Source organism: Danio rerio, chromosome 22, assembly GCF_052040795.2.
Source record: "Danio rerio strain M-AB ecotype USA chromosome 22, GRCz13ab, whole genome shotgun sequence".
NCBI classification, from domain to species: Eukaryota; Metazoa; Chordata; class Actinopteri; order Cypriniformes; family Danionidae; genus Danio; species Danio rerio.
Window position 1 is genome coordinate 40,920,001 of NC_141042.1, and position 27,415 is coordinate 40,947,415.

A 27,415-nucleotide genomic window follows, 5' to 3' on the forward strand; every position below is an offset into this window, starting at 1 on the left:
AAAAATTTAAGAGGGGGGGGGGGGGTAATTCTGACTTCAACTGTTTACGTGTGTGTGTGTGTTTGTGTGTGTTTGTGTGTGTGTGATTTGATCATTTAAATGAAGCACAAATCATAAATTAAGGAATTAAGTAATGTTTAGATAACATTTTGTATTTTATAATACTAATATAATATTTTAGATTTATATCTATATTATAATATTTATATATCTTAAATCAGGAGTTTTTCTGTTTTAAACATTGTACATTAATATTAAGCAAAACATTTTTAACATTTAGGTAACAAAAGTCTTGTAGCCTAAGTTTTAGGATATAACATATAATAATAACTTGACTTCTAGTTGATGATTTGGTATCAGAAGTGGCTTATATTAAAGGCGAAGGCCTCTAGATTACACTTATTTTACCAAAATAAAATCTGATCATGTCTTGATGTTGACTGATTTGATTAGGACAGTAAGTTCTGACTCTGCTCAGACTAAAGTCTCATCACTGAACAGAAATAATGTCCAGTATAGAATATAAAGTCCTGTTGCAGTGGAGACAGAATGAATATTGTGTCTGACTCCATCATGAGCTTGGAGGACTGCATCCATACATCTCTCACATGACTCACATCACTGATTAATAAAGTCTTCTGGAATGAAGAAGAAAGCCTTCAGCAGGACTCCCAGAGTTCATCAAGAGTCTTTGTGTTCATCTTCAACGCCTCCTTCATCAGCTTAATAATGTTCATGTCTGGTGACTAGGCTGGCCAATCCTGGAGCACTCTTTGCTTTCAGGAGCTTTGATGTGGAGGCTGAAGTATGAGCAGGAGCGCTATCCTGCTGGAGAATTGTCCCTCTCCTGTGTTGCAGATCTCTCGGACACCAACATACAGAATGTAACCCCAAACCATGATTTCACCTTCACCAAACTTGACTGATTTCTGTAAGAATCTTGAGTTCCAGTAGGTCTTCTGCAGTATTGGTGATGATTGGGATGCAGATCAACAGAAGACACATCAGAGAAATCCACCTTCTGACACTTTTCCACATGATCAACTAGAAGTCAGGGTATTAATAATTGATTTTCCAAGATCAAACAAGACTTGTCAGGTAGTGTAAGTGCTTAACTGTCATAAAAAAGGTTAATTCAAACCCTAATCTTAATGGTACTATAATAACATATTTCTGTTTAAAATATAAAATAATGTTGACTTCTGCTGCCGAATATAACCCACACAAGTTCATGTCAGGTTTTGCAACACTGACCCATTTTGCCTTGTTTTAAGCACACTGTGTGAGTTATCATGACTATGAATTTATGAACGTACAGCAAAAAATAAACGCAATTTTAAAGGATCTGCTGGAGTAAACATATCAAAAAGATTTCTTATTTTATTTGGTACCACAGGACAATTATATTCCTCATTAAAAAAAGAAAAAGAATTAAACAACCGCATTATAATGGCAAAAAAAGGCAATCAAAACAAGGTAACCAAGACAAAGAGCTTCAGAAAAGCTGCTGTAGTTTTGGGTTCAGTCTACCAGATCAGTAGTTTTATCACTAGTACTGTAATAATCGCCCATTAATGGATACACAGGGGAGAAACGATTAGTGCCAATGCAGTTAAGCATGGTTTATAGAAGCCATGCATACAGTAGAGCTCATGTGTGCGGTTTAAGACCACACCAGTCCCCTTTTACCAGTGTAAAACCACCTGCTAGTACAATACTCGGGTCTGTAACGGGTCAGTATGAGCGGCGCCGGGGAAAACAGACAGCGTATGTGTATATGTGTGTGTGGATGGGCAGATGTGTAACAGCGGCGCTGGGGTCAAAGGTCAAGCACACTTCACAGTGGCCTGGCAGTTGTTTGCACGAGTCTCCAACGCTCTCGGGAGTCCAGGAGTCGCTCTTTTTTTCCTAGCGTGACAACAATAAACGTTTTGGCAAATAAGGGAGCTGGTTGATATGCGTGGCATTGGTGGAAACAGGGTGAACCGCTGACGACACACACTCTGCGCCTTCCAGAGGTTCATCAGAAAAGGCAGGAGCTGAAGGACTAATCTGGACATCTCTAGGAGTCCAACGAGTCCGCTGAAACAGACAGAGAGTTGGTTTAATTTAGCATACTAAAGTACAGATGAAATTAAAACATGCCATGTTGATTTAATTAGCTTAAATAGCTAGTTTTGTGATTGATCTGTGCATGTCATTAAGAAAATGTAATATTTGCCCCTAAAATCTTTCATTTAAATCTGAAAACTTCCTGTTTGTGTTGCATAAAATTCTCAGATTAGGTCTGCCTGAGGTATTGGGCGTGGCTAACATACTTAACCGCGCCCCTCTAGCTGTCAGTTTTGACAACAAACAAAAATGGTGAGCAGGAGGAGTCTGTTAGGTTGTGATAACTCTCCCCGAACCCTTTTAAAACCTACATTTCCCAGTGTTGTTTCACTCAATGGCTTCGCTACACGTGGAGAGCGTCACCTCACCTTCCTGCGTTTGTCGCAAATTACGTTAGGAGCCTGGCCGGACGCGCCATGGCCCGAATCAAATCGCAAGGATCAAACATACCATTGTTAATATTAGGAGGAAAATAAATATATTTATGTTTTTTGGGGGTCAACACAACGCTTGGACATACGTGTCAACATTGGGATGAGAAAATAAGGGATAGGCCCGCCATAATGAGGGATACCACCCCCTTAAAAAAATCCCCAAACTACTAAATATGTTCATTTGGAGCGGTTTCATAGTAAATAAACAGTTAAATGGTCAGCAATATGTTTTAAAATTATTATTAACAAAATAAAAAAATAAACAGTATACATTAGCAGCAAACAGTTCAGCTTAATAAAATTAATATCTATTATAATGAAATAGAATCAAGCTATCAAATCTCATCAGCCGTTTCTCCACTGTATAACTCACACATTCTGATTAAAAAGCAACAAATTAATCTCACTTATTTAGATTTTTTTTTTTGATTAAATTAAATAAGAGGTGTCACTTTAAAAATGCACACATCTAACATTATAATGAAAGCATTCGACTGTTTTCCGAACTTTTTATGCTCATTTAAGACAAAATTAGTTGTGTTTGGAAAAAAAATCCCACCAAGATCGACATCTTTATATGTTATTATTATTAATTATGCGTATATGTCTGTTTAAACACGCACCCAAAACCCAGACTTTCACTCCGCTTCAAATCGCGTGTACAGAAACCGTTTGGGAATCAGCGTGGTATCATCATGGAAGTCATGCACCATTATATGACTGTTTTGAGGATTGTATAGGAGGGGTGACGTCACCTGTAATGAAAAGGAAAGGGAATCCCACCGTTTTTTATATTTATGTATAAGTGATTTCATTCCTAAACAAAGCGAAAGCACAGAACAGACTCGCATTTAAGAGCAAGGGGGCTGCCCCTGGAGGTTCGGCGGTATGAATTGCATATAAGGAAGCTCGGCTCTTTAGAGAAAGACTGAAAATACTGGAGAAATACAGGAAAATATCTTTATGGGAGGATAGCGGGATAGATCTGTAAAATATGGGAGAATCCGGGGATAAACGGGAGGGTTGACAGGTATGCATTTGAACAAAATTGAAGACCTTGTAAAAACATGACTAAGACTGTAATACGTTTTAAGGGCCCTAATCTTCTCATAATTGATTGATCAACTTTTAATGCTTTATAAGACACCACAGACACCCTGTTTTGCATTTGTGAATTTAAAAGCATCTTTTTTATAACTCTGAATCTGCATCTAATTTCGGAGACTGCTACATTTTCAGCTGTGTACATTGATGTAGCTTTTGAGACTGAAATAAATAGTGTTTTAAACCAACAGGCAACCCGGAGTGCTGAAATACAACTGAGTAAACTGGCAGTGGGCTGGTTATAGAGACCAAAACAAAGGCAGACGTTCTGGTGCAGAACGCACATCCTCAAAGGAGAATTGTTTTGCACTTAGCATGATCATTAAATATGCAGTGTTTCCTCTAGGAATTTTTCCAGCTGTGGCGGCAGGCCTTTTTTACTCAGATCTGACAACTACCCGTGGCGCTATTTCAATGACAAATGTCGTGAGCGCAGTATTACAATTCGAGATGGCATTCATGTAATACCATACGAGCATGCAAATCTCCTCTACTCATGCACAAAACTTCTTGCACGTCCCCTCAAATATACGCTGCTCAAGCGCAGATCTTGTGCGCTCTCAAATAAACGCTGCTGAAGTGCGATTTACTGCGTTTATGTAACAATTATTTCTCCAACATTTATTAAATATGCTAGGAATATTTGTGAATGTTTCTAATAGACCTACAGAGCGGTATTAATGCATCCTGAAGCAAAGTGAAACGGTTTTACGTCGTGTTTGCTGGCCTCACGCATAACGCACCTACGTCAGCTAGTCGGCACGCAACCCTAAAGGATTAAACAAACAGCGCACAGCACTACTACTGTTACATAAAAGTTCGCTCTGTAATAATTGACTTACCTTTTAACACGCTTTGGTGCGATTATAACTCGCTATTAAAAAAAAAAAAACACAAAAATGTTTTGAATAAGAAGCTGTCAGCCGTGGCGGGATTAATTCTGGCGTGGCGCCCCGCCCTGGAAGAATGAATGTAGCGGAAAACATGATATCTGCAAACATTATGATATTTCTATGATTTAGAAAAGTCAAAAAACGTCCACACAGCACTTTTAAAGTTAAAGTATTTTTTATATGTCAATCTTTAGAGAGTTAAACGGGGTTAATATGTAAAGTTCTGTTTTTTTCAAATCAAAAACTCCTCAGCAATAGTGGTGCTTGACTTACTCCTAGCTCTGCTAACAACCTACGTTTCTGCTCTTTTGTTTTTTTTTTTTAGGTCTTTTGTCCTAAATTGATCTTGGGTGAGCATCTGGAAATCCTTCCAGAATCTCAGGAGGCTCTGAGTGGTCAACAGACCATGACTGAAGATCCTCATTTCAACAAAAAAAAGTGGGAAACTCTTCCCCATACATCAGCCAGCTGAGGCGTGTTGGTTCTGCCTGGGCATGTGAAAGCTCTGCTTTACACCAAAAAACACCACATTTACCATTGATTGGATGTTTATATTTCAAGTAACCATCCACAAACATGTAACTAAAGGAACATTCCAATTTATTTAGGAACTTTTACAGCTCCTCTAGAGTAAAACAGTTGAGTTTTACCATTTTTTAAGTCATTCAGCCAACCTTTAGGTCTGGTGGGAGCGATGTTAGCTTAACATATATCACTGAATCAGTTTAGACCATTAGCATCTTGCTGAAAAATAAATAAGAAGTTTTAATAATTTTCCCATTTCAATTCAATTAATCTTTATTTCTATATCGCTTTTATACTGCATCTTTTTTGTTTTTTAATTTTCCTATTTAAAGCTTGACTGTTCTGTAGTTACATAGGCAATAAAGTTCCTTGATTATTATGCCAAAATCATAGCATAGTTTAGGGGTCACCAATCTCATTCCTGGAGGTCCGGTGCCCTGCAGGGTTTAGCTCCAACTTGCCTCAACACACCTGCCTGAGTGTTTCAAGTATACCTAGCAAGAGCTTGATTAGCTTGTTCAGGTGTGTTTGATTAGGGTTGGAGGTAAAATCTGAAGGACGCCGGAGCTCCAGGAACAAGTCTGGTGATCTCTGGTATAGTTGCTAGCAATATCAGCCTTGAAAATTGCAACTTTTAATTGTATGTTAGTCTTAGGCACTGTTTACACTAATATGTTTTAGTCTTAAAACGGCGTTTTAGAATGAAAATGATCCGCGTCCACACTAGTGTTTCACCCAGCGTTTCTGAACAAATCTCCGTCCACACTACATCGCTGAAAACGCACATCACCTGACCAAACACGTACACACACACTGGCATGCGATGCAGCATATGTGGATGACTAAACTCCAGGCAGTCATCTACCCAGATGAGAGCTATGCACGTCAGACTGTTCATCAAGGACCAACCGCTGGATATAATCTCACTATATTTGTTAAACGTGATATTTAATTCATCTTGTTGTCTTTATCTAATATTCCCCGACTTTGGTCTTTTGAATATATTACATGTTCTCAGGTAACGTGTTTTGGCTGAAACAAACCTGTGATATAAACTTATTGTACATTATACTTTTATAATGCCCATTATTGAGTATTAAAACTGATATTCAGCAAAAGAGAGGGAATGTTTCATATTTTTTAATGAAAATGAAAGAAGGCAGTGATGTTATAGGCTCCGTTTCGTTATAAATATGCACACAGTAAAGATGACACTCATATAAATATGCAGCTACACGACGCCTCAACATTTCTGCCGTATATTAAATTACTAATATCAAAATGAAAATAGGCAGTTCCTTATATCATGTGTTCATTTTATTGTTAAGAAAGTGAAACAGCATAGAAAAGGTGATGTGAATGAGGTTATAAAGTACACTGCTCCTTTGAAGATTTACCCGACATGTCCTCTGGAGTTTGTTTTCTCCTTGTAAGTTCAGACAAATGGAAGATGCAAGACTGAACTGTGTGTAGGCTACTTAATATTGAGGAAAAGCCCCCATCAGATAGGCAAATGTCTGTAGTCCCGCCTCTGTTTTCAGATAACTACATTTTCCCCCATATAGAGTAGCACGGGGCAGCAGCGTTGTCTAACTAATGCGGCCTCTTCAGCATTTTCAAAAAGCTCAGTTTTCGGCTCTTGAAAACTCCGGCGTAGTGTGGCCGGAAGTTCTAACTGTAGCAAAACGTATGCGTTTTAAATCTCAAACGTATTAGGTGTAAACGGGGCCTTAGTACATGATGTAAATACAAAAAGCTCAAGCTTTATATAGGGAAATGATCAAACAAATTGAAATTTTGACTAGATGCTAATGGTCTAATCCGATTCAATGATTTATGCTAAGCTAAGCTAAAAGTCCTCAGTCAGTCCCAAAATTGGATAAATAAATTCAAAAATAGTAAAACTCAACAAGAGCTGTAAAATGAGTGCCAAAAAAAAAGGTTCCTTTAAAACATGAATGGGTTACACCAAGGCACTGTAATAAATCAGACATCATTTGGATGTACCATCTTGCGGGGGGTCGACGGTGATGTCCTCAGTCTCTGTGTCATCCTTCATCTCTTCATCTTCATCCTCATCCTCCTCCTCCAGCTCGTTGGCGATCAGCTGCCGGGCCAGTTTAATGTTCATACCTTCATTATAATGCATCTTCCTCATCATCTGGAACTGCTTTTTTCTTGCTGAGGAAAAGACGAACACACACAGCTCTAAACCCACCAGTCCAGACCAAGAGAAAGACTAACTTCTGATCTTACTGGTTGTTGCTAGAAGGGATACAGTTGTGGCCGGAAGTTAACAAGAATTGTTTATATTATTTATTGAATTATCTATTAATTTCAATTTATTAACGTCTACCCCAACCCTCACAGTAATGTAAACATAGTAATTAGACTGAATATCATTTATATTATTCATTAATTTACCCATTAAATTGTATTTTATTAACATGTACCCTAACCCAACCCTCATGGTAATGTAAAAACAGTAATTATACCCAGTATTATTTAAGATTTAACCCATTATATTGTATGTTATTAATATCTACCTTACCCCAACCTTCATGGTAATGCAAAAACAGTAATGATACCCAGTATTATTAATTAATTTACCCATTATATTTTATTTTATTAATATCTACCCCACCCCAAACCTCACATTAATGTAAAAACAGTAATTATACCCAGTATTATTCATTAATTTACGCATTATATTGCATTTTACTAATATTTACCCTGTCCTAACCCTCATGGTAATGTTAAAACAGTAATTATACCCAGTATTATTTAAGATTTAACCCATTATATTGGATTTTATTAATATCTACCCTACCCCAACCCTCTTGGTAAGGTAATAACAGTAATTATACCCAGTATTATTCATTAATTTACCCATTATATTTTATTTTATTAATATCTACCCCACCCCAAACCTCACATTAATGTAAAAACAGTAATTATACCCAGTATTATTCATTAATTTACCCATTATATTTTATTTTATTAATATCTACCCCACCCCAAACCTCCCATTAATGTAAAAACAGTAATTATACCCAGTATTATTCATTAATTTACCCATTATATTGTATTTTATTAATATCTAACCCACCCCAAACCTCACAGTAATGTAAAAACAGTAATTATACCCAGTATTATTCATTAATTTACCCATTATATTGTATTTTATTAATATCTAACCCACCCCAAACCTCACAGTAATGTAAAAACAGTAATTATACCCAGTATTATTCATATTAATAATGAAAATACCTAGCCCTAAACCTACCCTTTACATTAATATAAAAATAAGCATTATTGTTGTACATTTTCACAAAACTGATGCTATATAGATGTGAGCATCTTTCTAGACCAGGGGTGGGCAAACTTGATCCTGGTTGGCCGGTGTCCTGCACAGTTTAGCTCCAACTCTAATCAAACACACCTGCTTAGAGATTTCTAGTCATCATGAAGACACTAATTACCATGTTCAGGTGAGTGCAGGACTATGCAGGACACCGGCCCTACAGGATCAAGTTTGCCCACCCTTGTTCTACACAATACCATGCAAGTGAAATGTAGCATTTATTATTCTAAAAGGGAGAATATTAGGTAAATATTATTTACTGTCATCATGGCAAATATGAAATAAATCCGTTATTAGAAATGAGTTATTAAAACTATCATGAAATAGAAATTAGAGAAAGAAATATACAGGAAGGCTTAGAATTCTGACTTCAACTGTGTGTGTGTGTGTGTGTGTCCACCTTGTTCCTCTGGACTGAGCTCTTCTTCTTCTTCTTCACTGCTCTCCTCTTCTGGCTCCTGCATGAAGCGAGACTCCGCTCCCTCTGCCGCCGCTGCTGCCAGCCTGAGCAAAACAACATCCACAGTGGCTAGTCAACAACTATACATACCTGACATTTGTAAGATTTAAAGGTGACCTATTATGCCCCTTTATACAAGATGTAATACAAGTACTATGTAATACAGTGAGTGCTTGTGTGTGAAGTTTCAGCTCACAATAATATCAAAATAACAAAAATAATGTTTTCTAAGTCTTTGAAACTGACCCCTTTAAGGTTTTGTTCTAGAGATCTGCGTGGGACTAAATTTTCAATCCCACTCCCACCAGGTTTTAGTCCGAACCCGACTGCTCCAGCCTATATTCAGCATTTGTTGTCCTGCAGCCTGACCCACCCCGTTTTCTACCCGCCGCGCCTGTTCCCGCTAACCCAATAACTGAGCGTTCCCGCTACCGCGCTTTATTTGGAAATGTATTCCCGCGCTGCAAGAACTCTGGTCGGGTCCCACTGCAGCACCGCGGGAATACAGACCTCTACTTTAATCTTAATTGTGGCGTTTTGGTAACTGTCCCTTTAAATTCAAATGAGTTCTTTTTCTGAAGAGGGCGGAGCTACAAATGCCCGTGTGTCAGCATAGTGGCAGATTGAAAACACACTAGAAATATTTCTGAATGTCTCCAACAGACCTACAGAGCAGCATTAATGCGTTCTGAAGTGAAATGAACCGACTATAAACTCCAGAAAGATAGAGGCTGCGTTCGAATCCGCATACTTCCATACTATATAGTACACTAAAATCAGTATGCAAGCCGAGTAGTATTTCCGAATACATAGAATACGAAAATCAGTATGCGAGAAGTACACGGATGATTTGCTACTTCTGGTGAGATTCTGGAGTGCGCATCCCATGCACACTATGCTATCCCATGATGCCCCGAGAGCGAATGCATGAATGGGAGTGAAGCGACGCAATTGACGCAGGTAGGTCACGTGACCATGACAAAATGGCGAGTTTAGTACATCCGAATTCATACTTTTCACGTTCATACTGTATAGAATGCACTTTTCTAATGGCTGAGTAGTAAGTTTAAATTAAAATGCAGTACCTACTGAGTAGTAGGCGGTTTCGGACGCAGCCATTGTATGCAGAACCACAGACCTTTATCTATAAAGTATAATCAGTCAAGCATGTAACCTCAAAGGTTTAAGCAAATAAAGCACATCACTACTACGGTCACAGAAAAGTTTGCGCTGCTATAATTCACTTACCTTTTAATATGTTTTGGTGCGATAAACACCCGCTATTAAAAACAACAGCAATGACAGAATGTTTTGATTGAGAAGCTGTAATGTAGCCATGGAGGGATGAATTTTGGTGTGGCGCCCCGCCATGGAAGAATGAATGTAGCGGAAACCAAGTTTGGTCAATAAAAAAACAAAGAAAAGCATCTCTCAGGAGTAATCAGACACACACACACACACACACACTGATCGCTGGGTAGAGGAGCAGAAAATAAAGGAGCCTGAGGGAAACCCAAGATAGAGTGGTGAAAGAAAGACACACGAGGAGGACAATAATGACAAAAGAGAGGGAAATAAGGCTGAGCGGTTGAGTTTCTAGCTCTTCCTGGACGCTAACATCAGCTCCAGATACAGTTAGCAGCCTGCGGCGGACAAACCACTCACTCGCATCCATCTCCCAGCATCCATACAGCTAAAAGAACCAAATCCTGCATTAAAACCCACTGCTTCATTCATTCAGAGACCCACTTTCTCTCAGGGGAGAAGCTCTATAATCAGGAGAGATTTCCTGCTCAGTGAATGTTTTTAATTTCTATTTTATTGAGTAGTAGAGGGAAGAAAGAGTTCGCCTAAAAATGAAACTCAATCAATGCATTAGGCTTTGTGTGCAGGAGATCGACTGATTTGAGAGTAAATGCAAACATGTAAACATCGCTCTGCTATATTCTGCTGATTAAACACACTTGTTTTATTACGAAATAAAATGATTAATTTGTATTTACCTTCAATAGAGAGTCAAATCTTTTCTCTACAAAGACAAATTTTACCTGGCTCAAATGTTTTATAGTCATGCTGATAAACAGAAAAGCTGCTGATCTGGGTTTATCCTGAATATGATCAAGAGAGACGGGTTTTCATGAATTGGTAAGTGTGTGCTTACACGTTCCTTATTTCAAGAGTTCACACTTAGCTGATGATTGATTATAAAGCTTGTTTGGCATGCTCTCCCGGGAGAGAGCCCTGAGCTCATAAGATTCTCGAGCTCGGGGCTTCCTCCCGTTTGCAAGGCGGGGAGTATGAGCTCAAGTAGATCTGGAGAACTCCCCTGCTGTAGTAGCTAGTACACAGATAGCGATTGCTTTTAAGAGATAACTACTGACTAGGAGCATGTCTATGGTGCTGATTTGGATTAGTTAATTAACTTAAGTTGCATGTTTTTGGATGGTGGGAGGGAACCGGGAAACCCGGGGGAAACCCACGTGAACACAGGGAGAACGTGTAAACTCCGCATAGAAATATTGGCTGGCTTGGTAAGGACTAGAACCAGTGACGTTCTTGCTGTGAGGCAACAGTGCTAATCACAGGGCCACCGTGCCACCCATCTAGGAAAGGAGGAGTAGGGGTGGAAGGGGGGATTCGTTAAAACGAAGATGGCTGTGATATAGAACTGAGGGTATTTATAGAGGCTTCAGAAATCGTCTGATTGGTGAATCATAAATTGAATAATGCAGGACCAGCTGTGATCAATCATAAGCACATGATCCTCTGGACATTAGTTTATAAATAAACTCCACGTAGACGGCTATGTAAGATATTATCACACGCTTGTGTTAATATCAAGGTACAAATTGATAAGGCAGTGTACCTGCACTATCATCAGCCAAACTGTGTGATTGAGGGATAATAACTCAGGGGGTTTAACCAACTTTAGTTTAACCACACCAAAAAGTCATTTCTTTCAGTGTAGTAAGTACACGTACTGTAAACAATTAACACTACTCAATAGTTAAACTGCAACTACTTCACCTTAAAATAAAGTACCTTGACTAGACTGCATTAAAGACGCATCTAGGCTGTGAAACCATGATGTCTAGATGGTGAAAGTATGCTAAACACAGCCCTATTGATCTGCAATGTTATCATCAGCCATGGCTCGCTGCTTGTGGATCAATGCTCTGGCCATTATGAGCGGTTTTGCTGACACGCGGCGTGGTCTGCATATCAGAGAAACACATGTCAGCTTTTTCACCAGCTGTTTAAGAGTCAAACTCCAATCAGACAGAAGAGGACGAGCAGAAAGGATTGCGAAAGAGGTTAGCGAGTCTGCCCTGGGCTGGGACGGGACATCTGGTCTCCCTCAACTCTTTTCTGCATGCTCATCTGTTCAGGCTTTCAGAATTAAAAATACACTCGTGTCTTGCACACATTTCACGACACTGACAAAGAGTGAGGAGAGCAAAAATAACTTCAAATTCTGCAATCTTAGTGAATCAGCTACGTCAGTGGCGATGATCAATCCACAATAATTTAGCGGCTGCATTTTAATAATTAACTAATTAATTGAAAAATTGTGAATTTACGCAAGTCAATTTAAATTAATAATATCAACAACTAAATCACATTGGGGTGGCCACAGGGGGCGCCCTTGTAGGTAAGTGTGTGATCAGGGCTCTTTGTTTGTTTATTCAGATGGTAAAGTTAGTCCGTATCGTCAGCAGTAGACTTTCAGTGTTAAAAGACAGACCTTATGCATGATTTTAGCCCTGATTTTGACTTGCCGACAGGATTTGGAGAAAATCGCAGACAAATGCCTGAAATCACAGGCAAATCGGTGCTCGTTCACGTGAATGACAATCACACAGTAAGACCTTTCAAAGACGCCATCTGAGAGAATCGCCAATGAGTCGCCGATGCCTGCGAGATATTTGGCGTGCTGAATATCTGGAGCTGTCGCCGATTCAAATCATGTCGTGTGAAATGAGTTCTGATTGAAAAAAACATCTGCGATCGCCTACAGCCTAATGAGAGAGCAGCATTCACTAGTGTGTATCTGCAGGCCAGCGGGAGATTGAGGGAGAAGTTAAAAGCACTCATTCTCGGTTTATTTGGACCCAAGAAATGGAGGAAAAACTAGTGGAGGTTTGACAGGAGCACCCGTTTCTGTTTGACGTTTCACACAGAAATTTGAGGAGAAATTGCTTACTCCCTTCAAACCCAGGTGAGCAAAAATAAAATTTCCACCCCATTAAAGGCTTCTTTTTCATTATGTAGTTAATAACAAAAGATATACGACGTGTTTTTGGCTGTGAGACGTAGTTTGGACGAAGTTGTATGCGATTCTCCATATTGTAAAGTCATGCAATGTGAAAACCCCTGTCGCCGATCCATCTTGCCGTGTAAAAGCAGCGACAAAACACTAGCCCAGATCATGCAGTGTGAAAACATCTGTGAGACGACTACTTTCAAATTCATGCAGTCTGAACTCGGCATTAGTGGAAATAATTTAGTTACCAAGTTTACAGTACGCTAATATCACTACAATATTATAGACTGAAAGATCCGCTGTAAATGCTGCTCTCCGAGTGTGAACATGTTAACAGAAACTCCGCAATAAACCATTACTGTGGTTTAGGATTTTTGCCGCATAGTCTACACACACACAGCTGTTTGCCGCTACTCTCTGTACCCACCGAGTCTCTACATCTACTCAGAAATGCAGAGGGTTTTTTTCTCCCTATCGCCGTGCGTTATCAAATTCCATTAAAACTACACTCTTCCAGCAGTTCCTCGTTTGTCACGAGGGGCATGCATGAAATGTTCAAGAAGGAAGTCATGCAAACACTTTAATCATATTATTGTCTTATTAACACTAAGGCAAATCATTCGAATACTAATGTCCATGTAAACGTTGTCACCATCTATCTCCCCTGCGTCTGTGTTTGTGCCATGCACAAAACAAAACTCCCCTTTATGCAAACCCGTCCCTCTTTCGCCGATGAACACTCCCACCTAAACAAAGCTGGACTCATCCACTTTCCTGACTTTTTTCAAACTAGAGGTGTGAAAACACCCTGCTGAGACAGGGGCGGGTTTCAAGTCCCTTTAAATCAGAATTCGCCATGGGTATGATGAATTTCAGGCTTTAGAAAACATGGAAATGTTTGCACTATTAGACTAAATAAATATTGAATTCATTTAATTGGACTGCTTATCCTGCTTCACAGCACCCAATTCCAGCCAACCAAACTCTCATTAGAAATGATGCCAACAATGGAGACTATCAATTTTTTCAAAACATCGTGGGTATGTTTCTTTTTCTATTTTTCCAGTCAATGTCAAACCCATGTCAATTTTCCAGGTTTTCCATGACATTACAAACTCAGAGAGAGGTAAAAAGTGTTGATATAGTGGAAGTTAAAGCACAGATGTGAATCTCTGCTGAACTGATGATGCATCATGCATCACTTACTTCTGAGCGAGGTCATCGCCGGGCAGCGCCGTGTTCCCCTCCGAATCGCTGAGCGCCCCCTCGTCCTCCTCATCGCCCACCATCCTGAGAGAAAAAGCAGAGTTTTTGGCTGATTGCCAAACACAGCTTGACCTTTACTGCAAGTTTGCCCTGTCATATTGAGTTGCAGCCTCAGTGCTGCCCTTGTATTTTGCTGACAGGGCAGTAACATATCCAGAGAGAAGAGCCAGACAGTATATATATATTCACAATCCATAGAAGACCCTCAAACAATTACTGCTCACTCTCCAGCATTAAGGGCTACAGGCTAAGCTATAACTATATAAACACTTATAAGCACAGGCAGAATCTGCATGGCAGAAATACGCAGGAAGCTAAACAGATTTTTAAGTGATCATTCAACTGGTTTAAGTCTATTACATGTAAATTCATTTCTGTGATATCACTGATTAAAATGCAAATGTACATGAATTATTTACAACGACTGCACAGAAAAGTAATACTATTTTGTCTTTTAGTGTGTGTATTATATGACAGACTTACTGTAGTGTTTACCTAACAAGTGCTTCTAACAGGTTTTTGCAGTACAAACATATTATACATTTTAAAATATTGTTTTTTTTATTGTAAGTGTTCAATTTTAGCCCCTAAACTCAAAAATTTTACTAAAAATGTAATCAACAAAAATTGTATTAAAATTGTAATAACAAATACATCAGCAGATTCTGTTTGGCCCCATAATAATATTAATAATAATGATAATAATAATAATAATAATAATTTTAATTATAATATAATAATACCATTAATATAAACAATAATATTAATAATAATAATAAAAACAACAACAACAACAACAACAACAATAATAATAATGCGAATAATTAAACTGGTAAATCTGGTTTGGCCAGAAATAATAAGCAAATCCTTTTAATCCAGCATCATCAATATTTAGATGCTTTTTTGTTTGTTTGTTTGTTTGTTTATTTATTGCCACATCAGCAACTTCTGACCAACACATTTACTCAATTTTACATTAAAATCTTCAAATATGACTTAACAAATAACATAAATTAAAAACATCCATCAAAGCACTCTCAGTGTAATATCCCTGTCTGATAATGTCTAAAAAAAATTCACATTCTTATGAAATATATTTAATGGTTAAAAAAAGCCTGACAGTGGTTAGATGCTGGTGGAATATTTGGATGCCATAGGCCCCAAAATAATAATCCTTAATTGACGGACACCCATCTTCACATTTTTTTCTCATTATTGAATGTTTTGCCTCATTTAACCTTTATTATTTTAATTTATACAAAACCTATCCAACTATAATGGATATCTGTAGACTGTGGGGGAAACCAGAGCTATATATATTCATTATTATATAATATTCGATTAAATTAAAATAAATTATAGTTTGACACTTTGGATCAGTAGCATTAATTAGAGTACTTATTTAACCTTTTTATATTAATGTTAAATTTATAAAAACTGTTAATAAAAAACTTGTGTATTTATCTTGATAATTAATATATTTGACTATTGTTGTACATTTTGTATGATTACAATTTATTAGAATCTAATTTAACCTTTTTATATTATGCATTTTCTTCCACTTATCCTGCTTTTTTATATTAATTATTTAAAAATGATTAAAATTGTTAAATAAAAATGTTAGTTTACTTACATTTTGGATCACTGATATCTTATTTAACCTTATTTAGATTAAATATTGTGTAATTAATCGTTAATTCGATATCTTTGTTCATTTATCCTAATAATAATAATAATAATATATATATATATATATATATATATATATATATATATATATATATATATATATATATATATATATATATATATATATATATATATTTAATTGTAAAGCTGAATGTGTTTTGTTAGTTGATTTTATTAAATGAACCCAATTAAGCATTTACAAAATTATTTTTGCATTTCCTCTAAATATGCATGGACTACATGAAGCATACTCTGGACCTCCATTTAATAATTCAATCAATCATAACTGCTCAAACAAGAGCAAGTTTAATATTTGATTTTTCCCCTGAATCTGCACAGTAGCATTTTGAACAACCACATTACAAACTAATAGTGTTCTTTAAACCCACTAACAGTCTAAAATGCATTAATGGCATGTGTGTGTGTGTGTGTGTGTGTGTGTGTGTGTGTGTGTGTGTGTGTGTGTGTGTGTGTGTGTGTGTGTGTATAGAGTCTAAGTAAAATTTTTATTAACTTTTTTTATATTTTACTTATATAATTATATAACTTTTTATATATATTTTTATAATATTTTTTATATTTTATACTTTTTTATATTTGTATTAATATTATTATTAACTTTTGAAAGATAGAATGTTGTTGAAAAAAAGATTAAGATCTCATTTTGCAATTCAAAAGCAGAAATAAACAGGGAGAAGTAAAAAAATAAAATAAAAACATGAACCACAAAATACAAAAAAACCCTGCTAATTTATGGATATTAAAAACGTTAATGGTTACACTTAAGTGATCAGTACATTTTTATTCTTGTCTGAACTATCTCTATGATAGCATATTTATTCAATAGGTAAATTACCTATATGTGTAAGTGCTGTATATTTCCTATAGTCAGGTTATTTGTATAGCACTCACCTGTGGTATGGCGTGCTGGGCTCGTCAATCTTCATCAGCCCGTAGTCCTTATCCGCCGGGTGATATGTGGCCAAAATGTTCATTTCATCCCATTTCTGTGACTTTTTCCTGCAAGAACGCGATGAAACACAGAGCTTAACATACAATTATAGATAAAGCTATTAGCCCTGATGCAAACGGCTCCGCTGAGATCTCTGCCACATTAAACCCAGGACTTTGCCCCACTTTAAAACTTTATCAAGTAGCTTGGAAACGGCAGAGAGAAATAAATAGCAGCAAGTGGCATACATAGTCAAATATACTGAGCCTTAATGGTATTAATGATAAGAGCAGCAGATGAGGCCTTCTCTCAAGTCTTAGGTCAATCAGTACATTTAAATGGACACCGAAACTCTGATTTTAATTCAATCAGGATATTGGAAAGCATGGTGATGTAATGACGTTAATCGACTTACGTACTATAACATACAGTTAGAATTATTCGCTCCTTCCTTTTAATTTTATTTCTTTTTTAAATAAAAGATGTTTAACAGAGCACGGAAATTTTCACAGTATGTCTGATAATATTTTTTCTTCTGGAGAAAGTCTCATTTGTTTAATTTTGGCTAGAATTAAAGCAGCTTTTTAATTCTGCTCAATATTATTAGCCCCTTCAAGCTGTTTTTTGATAACCTACAGAACAAACCATCGTTATAATATAACTTGCCTAATTACCCTAACCTGCCTAGTTACCCTAATTAACCTAGTGAAGCCTTTACATGTCACTTTAAGCTGTACAGAAGTGTCTTAAAAAAAGTTCTAGTCAAATATTATTTACTGTCATCATGGCAAAGAGAATAAATCAGTTATTAGAGATGAGTTATTAAAACCATTATTATTAGAAATGTATTAAAGATAGGGTTGTCAAAATTAATTGTTTCTTTGGTGCACCGCGATGCAAACGCGGACAATTCGGTATCGGTTTAGTAATAATCATAACCGGTTATTACTGACGTAATTTACCTCATATGCGCTCTGTCGCGAGGGAGGCGAGCACGAGTATTTACAACGCTCTAACTACTTAAAACTCATAAACTGTGCACAATTTCACTGTGTGTGTTTGCTGGATCAGTCTTTCACTGACATATACAACAATAGCCCCTATTTCACGGAGATCGAGAGAATGAATGTACTCCATTTCTCTCTCTCTCTCTTTCTCTCTCTCTCTCTCTCTCGCTCTCTCTCTCTCTCACACACACACAGACACACACGCCCATTTGACCTGCTAGCGTGACTTTTCTTCTCCTCTCGGCTGTTTTACAGCGTTACTTCTGGATACAGAAACGAGCGTGGGTCTGCAGAGTTTTCTCCACCGTGTTTATCATGCATCAGCTGTGATCGCCGCTGCCACCTGCCGCTTATTAGTATCACTCATCTGAGCGCAGCACGCAAGAGCCAATCGCAACCATTTTTGTTGAGGGTGTGACCAATCAAAGAGGTGTAAGAGAACTAGACAAGAATCAGAAAGTGAGCTGGATATTTATATTTGTTTATATTATTTGCTAAATGCTCCTGTTGTTTAAAGGTACAGTTTATGTATCTGACTGTATTAAATGACAAAGTTGTATTACAAATAGTATATAAATATAAATATATTCATACATTTTAATACAAGAATTACTGCTGTGAAGAAAATATAAAACTGTATGAAAAGCACCGTCAATGCACCGTGATGCACCGAAATATTGAATTGAACCCAATCGATGGCATGATAATCGTAACTAAACCGAACCTTGAGACTAGTGTAGGTTCACAGCTCTAGTTGAAGAAATCTGCTGAGGAAATTGGGGAAAAAATAAACAGGGGGGCTAGTAATTCTGATTTCAACTGTACATAAGAACATGAAGGGAACATTTTAAAAGCAATTCATATAAACAATGTAATCATACGGTCTAATTCTGATAAAGGTAAATACGTTTAAAAACAAACAAACAACGGTTGCATTCAATTTAAATGGACAACATCGATACCAACCCATCATTCTCATCCCTCTTCTTAAATGGGATGGTGAGCCGAATCAAAATTTAACATGGACCAACTTTGTCCCGCGGGACCTAGTTTGGGCATCTCTGTTCTAAAACAATGATTTGTTTTTCACTTTTTAAGCAAAGTCGCTTTAAAAGCAACTGGTATATTCACTTTTACTTTAAATGATCAATTACAGCCTTAACATCTGTAATCCTCCACTACATCCAAAGACAGAGAAGCTTCACAACACTGCATTTTATTGGCCTTCAAGCAGTTTAACTAAAGCAACAGTCTAGCTTTCGTAGGCCGAATGGGTGTTCTCTGTGCATTCGGATGAATTCAGTGACAGAAATGCAGTGGACTGGACCGCTAATGCTTCAGCAGTAGCAGTAAAATGTGCCAATCCACATGGAAGAAGGACAGTTACACAACCGCCGATTGCAGAGGTGCTGTGTTACAAAGCCAGCGTGGAGAAATCCACTCAAACCTGATGCCGGATTTAAAACATGACGATTTTTAGCCAGAGCCTTTCAAAACGGAGGCTAAGATACTGTTGTTTTGACAAGAGGATTATTTTTAGGTCTCTTGTAGAGAGTTGCTGGACTCAATCAGTGCAAGATTTACTGCTCTAACGTGCGCTGAATAAAAGTAAAGCGGAGTCCAATCGAGTAATGCTAATCTCTTCATGTTCCCTCACGAAATAATCAAGAGATTATGTTCATTCACGTTGGGAGAACAGTGATTTACTGCATCACATGGGTGCATATAGTGCACTGTTGCATGTAGCAGGTCATGCTTTCTCAACGGATCATCGGTTACAAAAACAGTACATGAGCAGCAGTATGTAGCGGCTTAATGGGAGAACAAACACAATTCAAGGAACTTGTCTGTGGTTTCGAGAGCTGAACACTGTGAAAGTTTATGATTCAAGCAAGCTTATTATCTCCATGGGGATAAAAGTCCAGGAAAAACAACAGAGATCAGGGCAAAGATGAGATCTACAAGTTGGTACAGGATATCCTCCCTAATAGAAAAATGAGTTGCCAAAGATTGGATTGTCAATGCAACCCAGCACAGGCTTCCAGTATCCGTAGTTTCAGGTGCTGCGCATCTTGCATCTTCAAACCATTGTACAGATCATTCTTTTTGTTATTAAAGAGGTGGAGACACAGTTTTGTAAAGGCAATGCTATAAAAATGTTTTGCAAAAAATGTATCGTTTAAAAAAAAAAAAATATATATATATATATATATATATATATATATATATATATATATATATATTTTTTTTTTTTTTTTTTTATATTTATATTTATTTATTTTATTTATTTTTTTTGCACTGCTTGATTTTTATTTGCAGTTCTTTTTTGTTTGCAAATTTAATTTTATTACTCAAAAATTTTCCTATTGCGGTTCTTCATTTTTGTATGCAAAATGAATTTTTATTTCTCAAAAATACATTTTTAAATTGTGATTTTTTAAAAATTTGCATTTAATTTTTTTTTTACTATTTGTTTGCAAAACTTTTATTTTGCAAGTACATATGGCCTTAAATTGACTACTTAATGCACAGGTGGTGACTGGAATGAGCATTAAAACCGACAGCTAAAACAGAGCATGACTACCTAGTGTGCTATTAAACTAGGGTGCAACTCACCTCTCAGTTTGAGTATCATGCTGCTTGTTTAGGAGGCGCTTACAATTACCATTTTACAACTTTACTATCAGTGGAAAACAACGAAACCTCCATAGACTAACACTGAACGAAGGACCTGAGCCATATCCACAAACTAAAATAGCAGATACTTGGGGTTTAGCCAGTTCATGAAGCCTAGCAACCACCCAGAATACCCTAGCAACCGTGTAACGCACCAGAAGCCACTCTGAACACCTTAACAAATGCCCTGTCAACCACCCACACGCTCACACTGCACAAGCAAACACTCACGTTTCCTTCAGAATAGGCAAAGCTGTTTATTATACACACCAAGCGGTTTTATAATCAAGTTTTTAGAAATTATTTGCGATTCCAAACTGCACAGAGCCACAGCAAAATACAGCAATAGTGGCTAAAATTAAACGTAGTTTAGATTATAGCATATTTTAGATATAAAACAAAACATAGTAATATTTAAAAGACTTCATGGTATTGTAGTACCTGTTTTCATCATTAAAAGACAGATATAGCAATTAAATTATTTTACGCAATTTTCTTTCCATGTAATTTCAAAACTCAAGAAGAAAAAATAATAATATTCTTAAATGAAATTTCTGCAATAACTTATAACAACATACAATAATAATGTTTTGTAACAAAAAAAAAACTTCTAAATTAAAGAATTAGTTCACTACCAGAACAATAATGAACTGTTTAATCACATTTTGGGACATTGCCTTAAACAAAATTAGTATGGCAAAAAGCACATAAAAAAAAACCTATAAGCTCAATATTCTATCATGTAAATAGGATGGAAATATTTGGTAAATAAATCCGTTCTTTCACAAAAAATAATGGTCTGTTTGCACAGCTAGAGTTATAAAGCCAACGATAAACTTCCAGTGAAAGCGTAATGTGAGTCTTTTCAGTTTCACAAGGTTGTTTTACAGCAACGATGTTGTAATGTAAATACATTCAGTTAAACAGACTTAAGCGCTCAGTTGTTCAAGCGTTTAACGAGATGAAAGACCGTTGTAACCACTAGCGCCCATCAGTAGCAACAGGCTAGCACAGAAATTCCATTGAAAATACTGTGGTAAAATAAACCATCTTATTTAAAAGACATGGAGGGGGAAAAGGACTTCTAGTCTGATCTGAGACCCACTTCATATCGTGCATCTATCAGGCAGTGAAGATCGCTTATGTGCGAGTGATGCTGCGAGTGATGCTGTTGCAACCTGCAAGTGTGACTTGAAAAGTACATTAACACTGTTTATTTGACTGTGAACAATGTTGTACTTTGATAGTCGTTGGCTGCTAATATGATTTCGCTATTTAGAGTTTGCAAATATCTGAATGTGCGAATATAAAAACAATCTGCGTAAATATTGAATTCTATTATTGGCTGCACGATTAATGGAAAAAAAGATTGCGATCTTGATTCTAACCTACACACGATCTTAATTCTACGATTCAGCCAATTATATTTTCAAGGTCAAGAGAGAAGCGTAAAGGTGGTTGACCAAGTCTTTATTACAACATAGACACTTCCAAATGACGTTAAGTGTCACATACTGGATTTAAAAAGCATAACATTAATTCAACGAAAAATGTAATTTCAGTCTTAATATAATGACGTATTCGTGGACGTGAAATCACACGAGCACACACGGTCTACTACCGAGAGGACACGCGCGTGCCCGCCAGTGATGCTTACTTTAGTAAACAGAACCTGCACAGGCTGTGAATAACATCTAATAAAGTTGTAAATTACGTTTTGTTTGTTGCACAGAGCGATCGGTTGAGAGCCGCATGGGAAACATTGTTTGCATGTGCATTGTTATATTTTTTTTTTCACAGTGACGGCAGCCATGAGCCGCACTCGGAAGTGAAAGTGAAACCTGTGCGGACATCATTTAAATGATGATCGCATTTTAGAGCACAGTGTTGTGCATGAAAATAAATGTTTACTGTATCAGCATAACTACTCTAGCCTTTATAATGTTGAATATAACGCAAGAGGAAATCAGATAATGACAAATGTCTGATATTACCAGTTAATAAAATGGTGTAATAATGTTTCAATTACAGATTGCAAGCATATGTCTCAAACATAATAATTCAGCTTAGTGTATTCTAATGTCGTCACTTGGATGGGAGACCACATGGGAAAGCTAGGTTGCTGCCGGATGTGTTGTTAGTGAGGCCAGCAGGGGGCGCCCAACCTGAGGTTTGTGTGGGTTCTAACACCCCAGTATAGTGAAGGGGACTCTATAGTGCTCAGTGAGCGCCATCTTTTGGATGAGACGTTAAACCGAGGTCCTGACTCTCTATGGTCATAAAAATAAATCCCAGGATGTCCTTGGAAAAAGAGTAGGGGTTTAACCCTGGCATCCTGGCCAAATTTGCCCACTGGCCTCTGTCCATCATGCTTTACTAACCATCCCCAAACTATAATTGGCTTCATCACTCTGTCTCCTCTCTACCAATCAGCTGGTGTGTGGTGTGCGGTCTGGCGCAATATGGCTGCCGTCGCATCATCCCGGTGGATGCTGCACACTGATGGTGGATGAGGAGATTCCCCCCTATGTGTAAAGCGCTTTATGTGTTTAGAAAACCGCTATATAAATGTAAGGAAATATTATTATTATTAGTGTATTCTAATGTCGTCACTTTACTGTGAAATAACAACCAGGACAGATTTAAAGTCTGTTCAAGTCCACCATTCAAAGTCTATACAAAATTTAGCATTTTTACCAACAGTACATCTACACATAGGCAATTTATTATTGTTGTTGTTTTCACCATATGTTTAAGAAAGAACAATGATAATAACCCACTTATATTAACCTTTATTTTACGTCTACAGAATCGTGAAAAAATAGTGGTCTTGATAAAATGCAAAACAAATTGTGATTCTCATTTCAGCCAGAGTCGTGCAGCTCTGATTCTACTATTATATACATTATACTTTACTACACTGAGCGTCATCTGATGATTAGGTGCAGCACTAAATACATTTTTAAACAGGTCTAATTGAGTGTCACTGCAGTCAGCTCGGCTGGTCGTCCCACAGGACAGAATTGAGGAATAAGTGTCATTCTCGCAGAGTGTCCTAGTTTCCTCAGAGTGGGAGAGCTGGATTCAAGAACAACGTCTTCTGGAGAGAGGAAGAAGAGCCAAACACAACACCTACATACAGCCCACAGACAGACAGACAGACACGCACACACCAACTTTTGCATAACCATCAGCTGCAGTCTCCTTTACTGATGCTTCTAAAAAAATCTGTACAAATTTGAGTTGACCTAAAAGCATAAATCAACATGTGTGCTGAAAACGATAAAAGGCAGACAGCTCAGTTAACAGAATCGCCATTATTTTGGTCTCATCTTCCTTAATAAATTAATAAATAGAACATTGTTTTGTACAAATGTTCCTGTAAAAACAGAATTTTTTTTACAAATCTGCAGATTATCCTTGTGATTTTGAGAGTCTAGGAATTGAAAGTGTAAAAACATTTTAAAAGTAATTTTCTTATTAAAAAAAAAGTACTTATTTAAGCTTTTAATTCCTAAATCAATGAATAACATTGTTTGAAAATGCAATGTAATTAATTAAAAATGTAATCAAGTACAAAAATTACTAAAAATCATGATTTAATAATATAAAAATAAACATTATAAAATTTAAAACAACAATATAAAAAGATATTCATTTTTTAGGTCAAGTAATTTTCTGCCGCTTATCCAGGGCCGGGGCCGGGTCACAGGGGCAGCAGTCATAGGAGAGAACCCCAGACTTCCCTCTCCCCATACACTTCTTTCAGCGGGGGGATCCTGAGGCATTCCCAGGCCAGCCGAGGACATGCTCCCTCCAGAAAATAATGGGTCTTCCCTGAGGCCTCCTCCGGGTGGGACATGCCTGGAACACCTCCCTAGGTAGGCGTCCAGGAGGCATCTGAAACAGATGCCCGAGCCACCTCAGCTGACTTCTCTCGATGTGGAGGAGCAGCGGCTCTACTCCGAGCTCCTCCAGGGTGACAGAGCTCCTGACCCTAACTATAAGGGTGCGCCCTGCCACCCTGTGAAAAAAACTCATTTCCAAAGCTCATGACCATAGGTGAGAGCAGGACCGGTAAATCGAGAGCTTGCCTTTCGGCCCGGCTCCTTTTTTACCTTAACGGAGCAGTACATCGACTGCATTACTGCTGCACCAATCTGCCTGTAAATCTTATGTTCTATCCTTCCCTCACTCGTGAACCAAACCCCGAGATACTTGAACTCCTCCACCTGGGGTAAGGACTTTCCTCCAACCTGGAGATGGCAAAGATTCAGCACCATGGCCTCTGACTTGGAGGTGCTGAATCTCATCCCAGCCGCATCACACTCTGCAGCAAACTGCATCACACTCTGCAGCAAACTGCCCCAGTGCATGCTGAAGGTCCATGTTCGATGAAGCCAACAGAACAACATTATCTGTCAATATTAGAGATGAAATCCTGTGGTCCCCGAACCAGACACCTTCAGCCCAAGGCTGCGCATTGAAATTCTGTACATAAAAATAATAAACAGAGTCGGTGACAAGAGACAGCCCTGCTGGAGTGCAACAAGCACTGGAAACCAGTTTGACTTACTGCCGGCAATCCAAACCAGACTCCTACTCTGTTCATACAGGGACAAGACAGCCCTTTAAAGAGTGCCCCTGACCCCATACTCCCAGAAAACCCTCAACAGAATGCCACAATGGATACGGATGAATACCTTCAAGTCCACAAAACACATGTGGACTAATTGGGCATATTCCAGAGAAAGCATCATTCAACAGTGCATTTACATATACATACATACATATACACACACATATTTATACCTTCTGGAAATATAACATTACAGATGACCTAAAAGTATAAATCAATATGTGTGGATAAAAAGGCAGACGGCTCAGTGAACAAGGAGACAGGATAGTCATTATTTCAGTCTCATCATTGACAAGACACAACTTCTCTGACCTCCAGAAGAAAAGGAGAGAGCTTTGACACATCCTCAAGTCCTTATGGTGGATCTAGACCAGCCAATGTCAGAATGAATGAGATCAATTTTATATGTACATTGACCAACAGGCAAAAAAAACACTTGTAATTTTACCAGTCTGCGGTGGCAGCTGTGTTTTATGACAGACAGATTGACAGGAGTGTTAATTTTACACCTTTAATGTTGACATGTTGTGATCAGACCTCTTTATAACCATAACCACATCATGTTACAGAAATCACACTTATTTAAATGTGCTGCATGTATATTTTTGACTCTTCTAAAGCATGAAAATACCATTTTTATACACAGTGGCGCCCCTAGAAAATTTTTTAGTTGGCGCCAGAAGAGGCCACACCAAATCTTGGGGTGGCAAACACAAAAAAATAAAAAATAAAAAAATTAGGAATTCAGTGTAATGTTATATTTTTGTTTCTGGTAACGTTAAATGGAATAATGTGGTTTTAATTTATTTAATTAAATACTCTTGAAATATTGCAATTTATTCCAAAAAATCAATAAATTCAAATTTAATTTAAAAAAATAATGTTTAGTTTACATATATAAATATATATACATAAAACAAATATATATACATAAAAATATATACATATATATATATATATATATATATATATATATATATATATATATATATATATACATACACACACACATATATATATACAATATATACATATACATATATATACACATAAATATATATATATATACACATAAATATATATATATATATATATATATATATATATATATATATATATATATATATATATATATAAATATCTGTTCAGTAATTTTTCACATACTTTCATTTTATAGCATACAGTATATATAGCATGTCACATACATATATTCAGACATTCTGTTAAATAAAATCATTTCAGAAAAGTATTCTTTGTAAATTTTGCCAACGAGTACAACCATGCTTACAGTCAATTAGTTGATGTTGTTTTGAAGTTATTTTAACATGCTAATTCTGGTTAAATATTCAAATAAGCGTGGTAAACAATATAGAGACAGTTAAATGAACGCATGTGCGAATATATAACCAACTTTACCTCTCTCAATTTGAGTTAAATCCTGCAGGGTGGTTTGGTTTATTATTTCGACATTGACAGGGCAGGTGCTAACCCATTAGCCGCTTCAGCTACCAACCAACCCAGTAATATATCTGGCACCAGTACAGCACAGGGCTAGATGCGAGTACTGGTTCTCATCATGCCAGAGTTTGATTTGATGGACAGTTAGTTTGAGTTTGATTGACAGCTCTCATCTTAACTGCCGCCCAGTGTTTCTGTCTGCTCTGATAGCACAAATAAAAAGGAGGTTTACTCACTGAGGGTCGTCTTCAGAGTTTAGAGGGGCTCCTGGCTCTGGGATGTCCTGAACTGGTTCTTCTGCTCGGACTTTAATACTGGATTTGTTCTTCAGAATGCCTTTAATGGGTCGCGGTGCTGCCATAACCGTCAAACCCACCCACAACTCCTCTTTTACACTGTTTACGCCTCAAACAAGCGGCTGAAACGCGCCGTGGCGGCTCCGAAACCACCCTCTAACCGAACACGCTGTGTCGCCCGCTTTAGATGAAAGTTAAACGCTGTTTGTGAGGAAAGTTTGCAAACGAGGACTTGATTTCTGACAGAGCTCGCGCACTTGCCCATTTACAGCGAGG

General features: G+C 37.3%; 1 protein-coding gene across 1 annotated transcript; it reads right to left on the bottom strand.

The window, feature by feature from the left end:
* Positions 1–1,360: 1,360 nt before the first annotated feature.
* ppp1r2 (protein phosphatase 1, regulatory (inhibitor) subunit 2) lies at positions 1,361–27,379 on the bottom strand. Its single transcript, NM_205668.1, is given in 6 exon segments — positions 1,361–2,082; positions 7,076–7,249; positions 8,833–8,936; positions 14,363–14,446; positions 17,024–17,131; positions 27,080–27,379. Coding segments are annotated over 6 exon segments (615 nt in total). The 5' UTR covers positions 27,205–27,379; the 3' UTR covers positions 1,361–2,062.
* Between the last annotated feature and the right edge of the window lie 36 nt (positions 27,380–27,415).